This window comes from Ictalurus furcatus, chromosome 20 (genome assembly GCF_023375685.1).
Source record: "Ictalurus furcatus strain D&B chromosome 20, Billie_1.0, whole genome shotgun sequence".
Lineage (NCBI taxonomy): Eukaryota > Metazoa > Chordata > Actinopteri > Siluriformes > Ictaluridae > Ictalurus > Ictalurus furcatus.
The window spans coordinates 6,052,025-6,064,760 of NC_071274.1; the positions used below are offsets into that span (position 1 = coordinate 6,052,025).

The 12,736-nt window shown below is 40.0% G+C and overlaps 1 protein-coding gene across 1 annotated transcript; it reads right to left on the minus strand.

Annotated features, from left to right (window-relative positions):
• Positions 1 to 1,721: 1,721 nt before the first annotated feature.
• On the minus strand, positions 1,722 to 11,225 carry LOC128624560 (uncharacterized). Its single transcript, XM_053652308.1, has 3 exons — positions 10,444 to 11,225; positions 6,146 to 6,321; positions 1,722 to 2,678 (listed from the first exon to the last, which is right to left on the minus strand). Exons 1-3 carry the CDS (start codon positions 11,074 to 11,076, stop codon positions 1,931 to 1,933), a joined length of 1,557 nt encoding a protein of 518 aa, XP_053508283.1. The 5' UTR covers positions 11,077 to 11,225; the 3' UTR covers positions 1,722 to 1,930.
• Positions 11,226 to 12,736: the final 1,511 nt, after the last annotated feature.

Consider the following 12,736-nt stretch of genomic DNA (forward strand, 5'->3'; position numbering starts at 1 on the left):
TAAACTGTACTATTTTTTGCACCCCTGTTCAACTGGCACCACAGTGCTGTTGATTCATTTTCTATTACAGCAGCCATGATAACAGCACAGGCTGTAATTCAAATCACAGGTTTATATTAATATGCACTTTCTGAAATGTTATCTTTTCTATAGTAACTTTGTATTCACAGGGACTTGTATGGCAAAAGTATTTTAAAAGCCTGTTTTTATATTACAAAGAAAAGTGAAATATTATACAATTAAATCTAATTGTCGATATGGTAAAGCTTCTGTAACAATATGTTTATTTAACGTTTATAGAAGGACCCTCCAATGTCATCTCTTTGTTTTCCACCACAGAAGAGTTGGAGGACTTTACATTTTCTGGTTTCTTGGTTACATGACAAGCCATGTTTTTTTCTTCTTATAATTTCAAGAGAAAGAGAAAAAATATAAAGGCTGGTAAGGCAGCTATAAGTATTTATATGGGGCCCAAATCTGTTTCAGCCCCTGTGTACAAAGCAAGACCCATGAAAACATGGTTGTACAAGGTTGGCCTCCACAGAGCCCTGAACTCAACCCCACTGAACACCTTTGGGATAAATTGTAATGCTGACTGTAACTTCCATTGCTAATTGTCACAACACGCAACCCTCTTGTTGATTATTTGCTTACAACTGCATTTCCCATCATGCTTTATGTCTCATATGTTGAAAATAGTAAAACCGGCCTCAGAAACAGAAAGTGACATCCTGGCCATCTCTGAGTCATTTACATTTGTTTAGATATGTTGAAAGGTGATGTGTTGAACAAATATTGCATTAAGGCCAAACTTATGCTAGCTGATGTCATCATACTTTCATCAGAATATAACTTGAAGGCCCAGATTTTTGAGAATGGGACACACCAACTCCTACACACAATAAAGCACCATTTCATTAATAACAATCTGATTATATTAGACTTGGGGGGGACAGTGGATTAGTTGTTAACACGTTTGCCTCACACCTCCAGGGTTGGGGTTGGATTCCTGCCACGGCCCTGTGTGCAAAGTTTGCATGTTCTCTTCATGCTTTGGCGGTTTCCTCCGGGTACTTTGATTTCCTCCTCCAGTCCAAAGACATGAATTGTAGGCTGATTGGCATGTCCAAAAAAGTGTCCGTAGTGTATGAGTGGGTGAGTGAATGTGTGTTTGATTGTGCCCTGCGATGGATTGGCAGCCCATCCAGGGTGACCCATGCTCCCCAGGATAGACTCCAGGTTTCCTGCGACCCATTAAGGCTAAGCGGTACAGGAAATGGATGGATGGATATATGGATAGATCTTTTCTCATGAGTTGTATTTTAAAACAAAGCGAGTTGAAAACTCTTCCTCAAATAAGGGCATGAAGGTCTCAATTATTTTAGCGTAATAACCATCCAGTTCACTATTAGCCTTAAAAACACCCAGAAAACTGACAATGAAATGTTTTGTCTGAATTTCAGTGCCTGATAATACTGTTCAATGTCAGACTAAACTGTGGGAATAGACATAAGTTTTTCTAAACTGATTATTTCCTTGCTTTTAAAAGTAAACATGGTATGCTCTTGGCATGGGTGTGTCGTATCATTTGTTCCAAATAGGTTGCTAAGCAGGTTGTTGTTGGGTGTTGACTTAATGAGAGGAAGTACATCAGAAGTGGTATCAGTTGGAACATAAACAGTGAAACCAAACTAAAAATAGCTTCTTTTTTTTTTTATTGCCACAACAGGTTATCTGAACAATACAATGTAAGTTTGACCCTTTATTTGTCAAAAAACTTTGTGAAAACAAAACATTGTGCACATATACAAATTTAATACAGTGAGAGAATGCTACAGAATTTCAAATAGTAGTAAAAAAAACATAGACACGATTACATAACATTTAGTATTTTGAGCATCGTCTTATGCGTAAAGTCCTTCACATGATTTTAGATGTAGGTCTTAGATGGCGTGGTAGACCTCTGTGATGTTGCAACTTTGCTGGGCACTGAATTATTCCCAGTCGATAATTTAGTTTTGAATGGCTGGTACTTGAGGGATGGTGCACGATTTTGCTGTGTTGGACAGGAACTACAGAGAAGTCCTCCCCCTAGCACCAAGAGAAGTCCGGCTCCCCATCCAATGTACAGTGAAGCCCCCAGCTCACGCCTTTGGGCATCAACAAGTGAGGGGTTGTAGAAATCTCTCATGATACTGCTGGCTGTCCAGGACACAGGAATGAGGCAAAGGATACCTGTAATGATTAGGATGACTCCAGCGGCCACAGCTGCCCTCGCTTTGCCCTTCCCCTCAGCAATTAAATTGGTGCACTTGCCAGCAGTAAAGGCCATACAGATCCCAGCGATGCCCACCACCAGTGCAATGACCATTAGTGCGCGGGCAGCCTGCAGGTCCGAAGTTAGAGCGAGCATGGAATCGTAGACCTTGCATTGCATCTGGCCTGTGCTCTGCACCACGCAATTCATCCAGATGCCCTCCCAGAAAATCTGGGCTGTCACAATGTTGGTTCCGATGAAGGCCGTGACTCGCCACATGGGCAGGCCACACACGATGATCACCCCGATGTAGCCAATTAGAGCTAGTATGCTCCCTAGCATCTGCAGCCCCACTGATGCCATTTCCAAATGAGATGCACGCAACACTGAGTGATTGACTCTTTTTTTCTCTCCAGCACAGAATCAGATTGAGTTTGTGTTCTGCTGGTAGTTAATGCAAAAGAAAAGAGGTGTGTTCTGTCGTTTAGGGCTGTCTCAACCATGACAATACCAGCTTTACAGGATTCGTTATGGTATGCACAATGTGACGCTTGTGTACTAAAGATCAGGTTACAAGCTTGTGGTTAAAACTCTATACAAGGAAATTCAAAATGCACCTTTGCAGTATGCAAAACATGCGGATATACTGGTTTTGGTTTTACTCTAGTCTGTAAGCAAACACACTTTCAGAGATGTAAATGCAAGTGTAGAGCATCAATTGAGTTGAAAGCCTACACAGCACGATAATGGATGGACACTGACGTAGTTAATTATAATATTTACACATTATCAGCAATAAAACAATGCCCAGTTGATGGCAGCTATATGGTTGAAAATAGTTTGGGAGGATTTTTCTTTTTGACATGCTTTCATAGACCTTGCATTGCATCTGGCCCATGCTGTTTACTACACAACTCATCAAGACAGCTTCCCAGAATATCTACGATGCCACAGTGATGTTTCTGATGAAGACTGTAATTTGCCACATGAGCTGACCACACACAGTGACCTCCTCCATGTAGCTATTTAGAGTCCATCATCTTTAGACCCATCAATGCAATCCCCACATGTAACATTGGGGGGTTCAAGTGTGAATGGGTATGCTTCCCGATATTTTTAATTAAATAAAAAAATAAACAAAAAAATAGGAAAAAAACAGCTTTGCTATATCTGCAGTGTCATTACATAATTATCCTCTGCTTATCTATCTTTCTTTCTACCTACCCATCCAGCTATCTGTCTAATCTCTCTATGTATCACAAAATAGCAAAAATACGCTGTTTTCGTGTGTCTCTTTAAATGCAACTGCTCCCTGCCCCCTTTCCAGAAGAGGGCTGTGCGTTTACACTTGTGCCTTTACAGCTGGTGCAACAACAAATCAGGAGAACCAATATGACTGACACGTAAATGCCGGTGTTCAGCCCATATGTATGCACCAGAATGTATGGTCTCTGTAAATACAATCAGAGACAATGATAACTTTAGCTGCATTAGCAATGGAATTTGCTAACAGGAACATTTTGAAAGGCGATTTGCAAACATTCGCAAAATATAGTGTGATACTTAGGTCTTCTGGAAATGAAGCTGGATCACGAACAATTGATATTGATCCATGCTTGAGAATAAACTTTTCAGCAAATCCTGTTTTGTATTGACCCTCATTCACAAAGCAGTCTGGTGTAAAATGACTCGAACAAACATATACGATTTTAGCTATTTTTTGGGCACATTTCTTTCAAAAATTAAATTACTCCACTGCGTCTTCTGTGGCTCTGATGCTGGGAGTTTATGAAGACTCTTATGTTAATTTTTACAGCCAACAACAGAACAACAAAGCTTACGAAGCTGAGGCATTCTTCTTATCATGCAGAGAACATGGCGGACTGTGTGCAGCTCCCTCAGGGAAGGTTCTATGCTAATAGGGTAGAGTCCGTCACCAGCAGAGTTGGGTATAACGTGTTACTGTATTCTAATAACTTTTTCTGATAACATAGTAATGTAATGCATTACATTGTAAATGTATATAATTTCATTACAATTACTGATGTCATTAAAATTACTTGCATAACTGTTAAGAAAACAGTATTAAGTAAAATGCATTTTTAAAATATATCCCATTTTGCATGGCTGTGTCAGTTAAAAATTCTGCCGGCCCGCAGGCACATTGTACATGTGATATACATTCGGAAAGCTAAAATTCTTGTGATTTGATTTATATAAATCACAACAGCAGCTACAATCAACGTCTCTGTCAGTCCACCAACATACAAACAAACACTTACAAAACTGAGGCAACTCACGTATGAAACCTCATAGTAGTCCACTGATCCATAACATCCTGACAAAAACATTCTTGTTACATTGGCAAAGGTCCTAACAATCCAATCATATAAAATATTTAGTCCAAAACACATTATTACATCAGTAAATTCCCACAGACTGTTGCTGCATCATTTCAAATTACCGGCAGATATGCCTAATCTTTCACATATTCTCAGTTATAATTCGGTTCGCTTGTGAGTATTCCTTGGGTGCTTCTCAGTTCTTATTTGTGCATCCTCATTTCCTTTTCTCGCTTCCTTTCCTTACATCTTAGCTCCACCCCCTTAAGATGTGAGGGAAGGATGCAAGGATGAGATGTGAGGAGAGAGGAATCAAAGCAAGTTGAATGGAATATCCTTGCCCTCTCAAGCGTCACTTCAAAGCAACGTAAATTAATGATGACTGTGCTCAGCTGGGTTACCTCACAGCGCTTCAGGGATCTGCTGTTATGTTGTTGGAGTTTGGTTATCAACATTTTCAATAAAGTAAAATGCACTGAAAGTATGTGAAATGTCTGGGTTATTCAACAATGAATTAAGGAATAATGCATAAATTATTGCATCTTTTGTGCAGCTTAGCATATCCTAACATGCATGGATCAATAAATTACAATACTCATTGTAAGCATATTATTATTAATTATATTTCACACAAAATTCCATCACATCATCACAGGACTTTTTGTTTGAGATTGTGGAAGATGTAAAGGAGGAGGGGAATTTATATATTGACCAGAAACACTTCCACATAAGATACACCCATATATCCTTGTTCCTAGCTCCTCTGGAAGATTCCTCACTCCTCGTTCCTCACCTCCCCGGTGTAATTAGAGAATTTATATGTTCTTCAAGATGGTTGATGTAGATCGATTTCCCGGGTCACAGGCTGGAGGACGGAGGAGCAAGGAAATGAGGAAGCATTAGTTTGAGTATTGAGAAACGCCCCTTGGCTGCGTCTGAAAACATGTACTTCCCTACTACACAGTAGGTGAAAAGCAGTACACCAGAGGGGTAGAATGTCCGAATTCTCAGAAGGCGAGAAACAGCAGACGAGAAATACCCAGAAGGCATACTGCTTCCAGCGAGATTTTGCAGTATGCAACCAATGGACACTACGCGAGTCAAAAATCCCATAATACCACGAGACTAGTGCAGACAAGCTCAGAAAAACAAAATACAGAAGACAGTGCATCGGCTCTTTTTAAGTATTAAACCTTGGTTAAACACTACTTGTTTAACAATACCTAAATAATTTGTTAACTTGTTGAAGGTTTAAACAAGAAAACAGTTGTCACAGCATTTGAAACTTTCCTGATGTGTGTTTTGACGTTAATGTGGTTGCTTTAATCTGGTGGTCCCTGTAAGTTTTTTGTGTTTATGATGACATCGAAAGTCACATGACAATGCAAACATGGCTGATGTAGTATGTCCGGGATTGTATTCATACCACACACACATACTGATTAGTACGTACTGTTTCAACGGCCATGCAGTAGGTACTGTCACAGTAAGCGATTTCAGATGCAGCCCTTATTTCTTGACTTCAAAATAGCTGCTGGACTCTGACCTTTCGATTGACACCTCATTTGAACCAATAGGAGCGTCCATGTCCTGTCCATAGCCTTCAATAGCCAATGAGAGTCCCTGCTGAAGGGAAATGCCTTCCCCCTTTCCTTTGTGAACAGTTGAGCCTATAGCAACCGATTGTGTGGATGACTGGCGCATCGTATAAGCAATGAAATTCTGAAAAATATGATATGCTGCTTTAGGGTGAGTTTCAACAATTCAATTTAAATGTCCCTGTGTAAAGCTGTGTAACCAGTGGCAAGTGTCTCATTTTTCTGCACGTAAAACCTTGCAAAGGTTTCAATTATGAATATACATTTTGTAGATTGCTGGATATGTAATATGATATGATAAGTGTTCTTAGTGTCACCTTTTATTAGTGCCCAAAAATTATGAGAAAAATCAAGAGTAGTAGCCTTTTCATCCTAGGTATGTGTACATGATTACCAAGGGTCCTTTGGAGTCTCCAAAAGGTGATTTTGGTAAAACGCATGGACATACCCTTAGAAAAACATGTGTAAAATATTAATTTTCTTTGGCACTGTCAGCATATTTGAACTTGGACTAGGTAAGGCTTTGTGCTATGGTGCAGTTGTGTTTTCCAGCTGTAGTCATCTGCAGGCATCTGTATACAAAAAAAAAAAAAATCAGGCAGAAAAAACCCCTTCTACTTCAGGGTGTTCAAACATAAAGTTGATCGACCAACCTAAATACAATGCATCCGGAAAGTATTCACAGCGCTTCACTTTTTCCACATTTTGTCATGTTACAGCCTTATTCCAAAATGGATTCAATTCATTATTTTCCTCAAAATTCTACAAACAATACCCCATAATGACAACGTGAAAGAAGTTTGTTTGAAATCTTTGCAAATTTATTAAAAATGAAAAACTAAAAAAGCACATATACATAAGTATTCACAGCCTTTGCTCAATACTTTGTTGAAGCACCTTTGGCACCAATTACAGCCTCAAGTCTTTTTGAGTATGATGCTACAAGCTTGACACACCTATTTTGGGGCAGTTTGTCCCATTCTTCTTTGCAGGACCTCTCAAGCTCCATCAGGTTGGATGGGGAGCGTAGGTGCACAGCCATTTTCAGATCTCTCCAGAGATGTTCAATCGGGTTCAAGTCTGGGCTCTGGCTGGGCCACTCAAAGACATTCACAGAGTTGTCCTGTAGCCACTCCTTTGTTATCTTGGCTGTGTGCTTAGGGTCGTTGTCTTGTTGGAATATGAACCTTCGCCCCAGTCTGAGGTCCAGAGCGTTCTGGAGCAGGTTTTCATCAAAGATGTCTCTGTACATTGCTGCATTCATCTTTCCCTCGATCCTGACTAGTCTCCCAGTTCCTGCCGCTGAAAAACATCCCCACAGTATGATGCTTCCACCACCATGCTTCACTGTAGAGATGGTATTGGCCAGGTAATGACTGGTACCTGGTTTCCATCAGACATGATGCTTGCCATTCAGGCCAAAGAGTTCAATCTTTTTGTTTCTCATGGTCTGAGAGTCCTTCAGGTGCCATTTGGCAAACTCCAGGCAGGCTGTCATGTGCCTTTTACTGAGGAGTGGCTTCCGTCTGGCCACTCTACCATACAGGCCTGATTGGTGGAGTTCTGCAGAGATGGTTGTTCTTCTGGAAGGTTCTCCTCTCTCCACAGAGACATGCTGGAGCTCTGTCAGAGTGACCATCGGGTTTTTGGTCACCTCCCCGACTAAGGCTCTTCTCCCCCGATCGCTCAGTTTGGCGGCCAGCTGTAGGAAGAGTCCTGGTGGTTCCAAACTTCTTCCATTTACAGATGAGGGAGGCCACTGTGCTCATTGGGACCTTCAATGCTGCAGACATGTTTCTGTACCGTTCCCCAGATCTGTGCCTCGATACAATTCTGTCTCGGAGGTCTACAGACAATTCCTTGGACTTCATGGCTTGGTTTGTGCTCTGACATGATTGGAGTCTACCTGTGGTAAATTCAGTTGATTGGACATGATTTGGAAAAGCACACACCTGTCTATATAAGGTAACAATGCAAGTTGTAGAAACATCTCAAGGATGATCAGTGGAAACAGGATGCACCTGAGCTCTTTTTGAGTGTCATAGCAAAGGCTGTGAATACTTATGTGCATGTGCTTTTTTTGTTTTTTATTTTTAATAAATTTGCAAAGATTTCAAACAAACTTCTTTCACGTTGTCATTATGGGGTATTGTTTATAGAATTTTGAGGAAAATAATGAATTGAATCCATTTTGGAATAAGGCTGTAACATAACAAAATGTGGAAAAAGTGAAGCGCTGTGAATACTTTCCGGATGCACTGTAGAGTGAAGTCTAAACCTCTGGTTATTGTAATACTTTTCTAGTTAAGTGTACATAGGAAACTATGGCATGATTATATAAAGCTATCTTTAACTTAGGTAATGTTGGTCTATCTCTGTAAATCTTAGCAGTCATGACCTCTGACTAGAAATAATGTTACTATAATTAAGTGTTACTATCTAAGGGGACTAAACAACATACTTTTTAGATAAAAGGGCAAGCATGGGGCGGTCTTCTAAATAGTATTAGTCAATTACCTCTGGCTAATGACCAAGACTGGCGAGTTTGTGACCATGAGATCTGCGTACATGGCCGGCGCGAGACTCTGAGTGACATGGAATCTCTTCATCTTCAAAACTACCTGTGCTCTCCCAGTCAAACAGCACTAATCTAGCCTTTTGTTGTGGGGCAATAGTTGGGCGTTACCAACTTGCACAATGGAGGGGGGCTTTTAGTATTTTATCTGATTTATTATGACAAACTCATAATTGATCGGAACACCAATAATGTTACAAAATAAATTACTTCCACATATGTGTCAGTTGATCATGATATAAATATTTGGGGGTGGTGGTGGTGGTGGTGGTGGTGGTGGGGGGGGGTTGGGTGTATTATAATTGCTAGCTCTGATTATTGGAGGGGTTACCTCTCCCCCCCCAGAAACTACACCCCTGGGTACAACCAACACTCATTCACTCTTTTATGCTCTCCAGCACAGAATTAATCTGAGATAAGATGTATGTGCTATTGTTTAGGGAAGTCTCAGCCATCACAATACCAGTTTTACCAGATTCTTTGCTGTATGAACAATGTAAGGTGAGGGTCAGGTTCTGTACCAGAGTTCTGTGTACAGGTTTGTGGTTGAATCTCTTCATGGAATGTCAGCTGGAATCTGTGTAATACTGTGTATGAAACCCTATTCTGTATACAAACACATTTTGGAAATCTATACAACATGATAAATGATGGACACTGAGATTTATATTTCTCAGATGTATGGTGGGTGAGAGAGGAGAAAAAGTAGGTTAAACTACATAATAAACTGTCATTAACTTCTATGCTTATTCATTGCAATGGTGCCTAGATGGTTGATGTAATGAGTGAAGCCAAACTGGTTTGGCAGGAAAGGTTCTCACACAGCTTCAAATTCAAGTGTCTCAGTAAATCAGCTCAATATGAACTATACTACACTAAAGCCTATGAAAAAAATATCTAACAATAATAAATATCTAACAATATTGCATTTCATGCAACAACAAAATAGAGTAAAGAACACAAACAGAAACTGTGAGATTTAAAATGCAAAATTTTAAAATTTTGTGTCTTAGATACCAGTAGATATAATCCTTTATGAACAGATACCTAGAATAAACATGAGTCATGGGTTGTAACCAATGCTGTTATACAATTCCTTCTCACAAATGCACTCTAACATGAGCTGATGTAGATCTTTAAAAAAACTAAACAAAACAAAACAAAAAAAAACAACTCTTACTATTGGACAACATAAAAACCTGTATATACATTAACAAACACTTTTCCTCTGAATGCCTCAGTGAACACTTTAAGGGCCCAGATTCAAGCATATTCAGAAAAATACAAAAAAACCCTTCTCACTATAGTACAACAGTTTAATTTTAATGTGCAAATTTCCAAAGTACACTGCCAGATTTGTTGATCAGCAATTCTTACATAAACAAATAATGAAGAAAAAAAAATACAGTCCTTTTCAGCTATACATTTTGAATAAGTATACTATTTGTTCCACACTTATTACTTTAGTTAATCACATTCTGTAATCCTAATGACTTTATACTTCTATTCAGGATCTGTTTTAACATTATCCTTATGCATATTATAAATAGTTTTAAGTTTTAATACATTTTAAAGTCACACTGTGGAATAGTCACATATCTGTTTTCAGTAAATGTCCGACAAAAGGGAGAGAGCAGAAAAAGTCTTTGCCTGGTGCTTCTACGCTTAGACGTAGGCTTTGCTATTGGCAATGGAACGTGGCTGGGAGTACTTGTAGCCATTGTTGTAATTCTTCTCCTCTTGCGGTGGACAGGAACTGCAGAGAAGACCTCCACCGAGAATCAAAAGTGCAGCAGTGCCAAAGCCAATGTAGAGTGCAGCCCCAAGCTCCCTCTTCTGAGCACTGTTGACGATGGGGTTGTAGAAGTCCTGGATGATGGTGTTGGTGGACCAGCAGACTGGGATGAGACACAGGACTCCAGCAATGATGAAGGTGACGCCACTGGCAATAGCCACTTTGATCTTTTTGCTCTCATTCTCCACAAAGTTGGTGCACTTGCCTCCATTGATTCCCAGGATCATTGCAAACAGGCAGATGATGATGGAGATGATGATCAGAGCTCGGGCGGCCTGCAGATCCTGGGGCAGTGCCAGCATGGAGTCGTAGATTTTACACTGCATCTGGCCTGTACTCTGCATGACACAGGTCATCCACAACCCCTCCCAGATGATCTGCGCCGTCACAATGTTGGCTCCGATGAATGCTGTTACCTTCCACATGGGAAGGGCGCAAACAATGATGGTCCCCAAGAAGCCAATGATGCCCAGGCCAAAGCCCAGCATCTGGCGGCACATGGACACCATTTTAGTTTCTTTTGAGTGCTAACTCACTGCTGTGAAAGTGTCTGGTCTTCCGTATATGTGCTACGATGGCAGAACAGTGAGGAACCTCTTTTGACCAGCAGGTTATATGGTGCCTTTTGAAGGGTGGAGTAAATAGTTTGTACTGATACCAGTCGTCACACTTTGTTTCAGGCCTGACGAGATTCCACTGAGACACTGAAGGCAAGACAGTTTCGATGAGATGCACTTTAAATTAGGTCATTCATCAGCAGAAAAGCAAAAATCCCCTCTAAAGAGAGGTGAAACTTATATCTATCAATAAATAAAAGTTTATGTCCTATTACATTTGTTTCCCCATTTTAAACCTGGTTCATGTGTGCAGTTACCAAACATCTTACAACATTTCATGAGCATGTTACTTCTGTTAGTGCAAAAAAAAAGAGAAAAAAATGCTTGTGCTCAACATACTGACAAAGTATATTTTTCCAGTAGAAATATCTAGCATTTTTAAAGGATGATGCTCCTTTGAGGCAGTTAGGCTATTTATTACAAGTGTTTTAGTGTTGTAATAAACAGGATTGCATTTTGTAAGAATTTGTGAAAGTAATATACTTAGATGTTTGTTTAATTTGTGGTATTTTATAACAAATTAATACAGGTTCAAATGTCACGTAGAGCTCATAATAAAAAAATGCACATGCATTTGTAGAAGAGAAATGTGTTTATTTACAAGTCTAGCGCATCACGCAATCTAGAAGTCTATGCAACATGATAAATGATGGACACTGAGGTTTATTTTTGTTAAATGTTTGCTGGTTTCTAGAGAAGAAAAAGTAGGTTAAACTACTTACTAAACTGTCATTAACTTATATACTTTTTATTGCTGTGCTTTTTAATAGATGCAAATAAATGGCTGGAAGGGTTCTCACACAGCTTCAAATACAAATGTGTCAGCAAATCATCTCAATATTAGCTACAGTATCTCACAAAAGTGAGTACACCCCTCACATTTTTGTAAATATTTGATTATATCTTTTAATGTGACAACACTGAAGAAATGACACTTTGCTACAATGTAAAGTAGTGAGTGTACAGCTTGTGTAACAGTGTAAATTTGCTGTCCCCTCAAAATAACTCAACACACAGCCATTAATGTCTAAACTGCTGGCAACAAAAGTGAGTACACCCCTAAGTCAAAATGTCCAAATTGGGCCCAAAGTGTCAATATTTTGTGCAGCCACCATTATTTTCTAGCACTGCCTTAACCCTCTTGGGCATGGAGTTCGCCAGAGCTTCACAGGTTTCCACTGGAGTCCTCTTCCACTCCTCCATGACGACATTACGGAGCTGGTGGATGTTAGACCTTGTGCTCCTCCACCTTCCATTTGAGGATGCCCCACAGATGCTCAATAGGTTTTAGGTCTGGAGACATGCTTGGCCAGTCCATCACCTTCACCCTCAGCTTCTTTAGCAAGGCAGTGGTCGTCTTGGAGGTGTGTTTGGGGTCGTTATCATGCTGGAATACATGCTGGGATCATGCTCTGCTTCAGTATGTCACAGTACATGTTGGCATTCATGGTTCCCTCAATGAACACTCCCACCACCATGCTTGACTGTTGGCAAGACACACTTGTCTTTGTACTCCTCACCTGGTTGCCGCCACACACGCTTGACACCATCT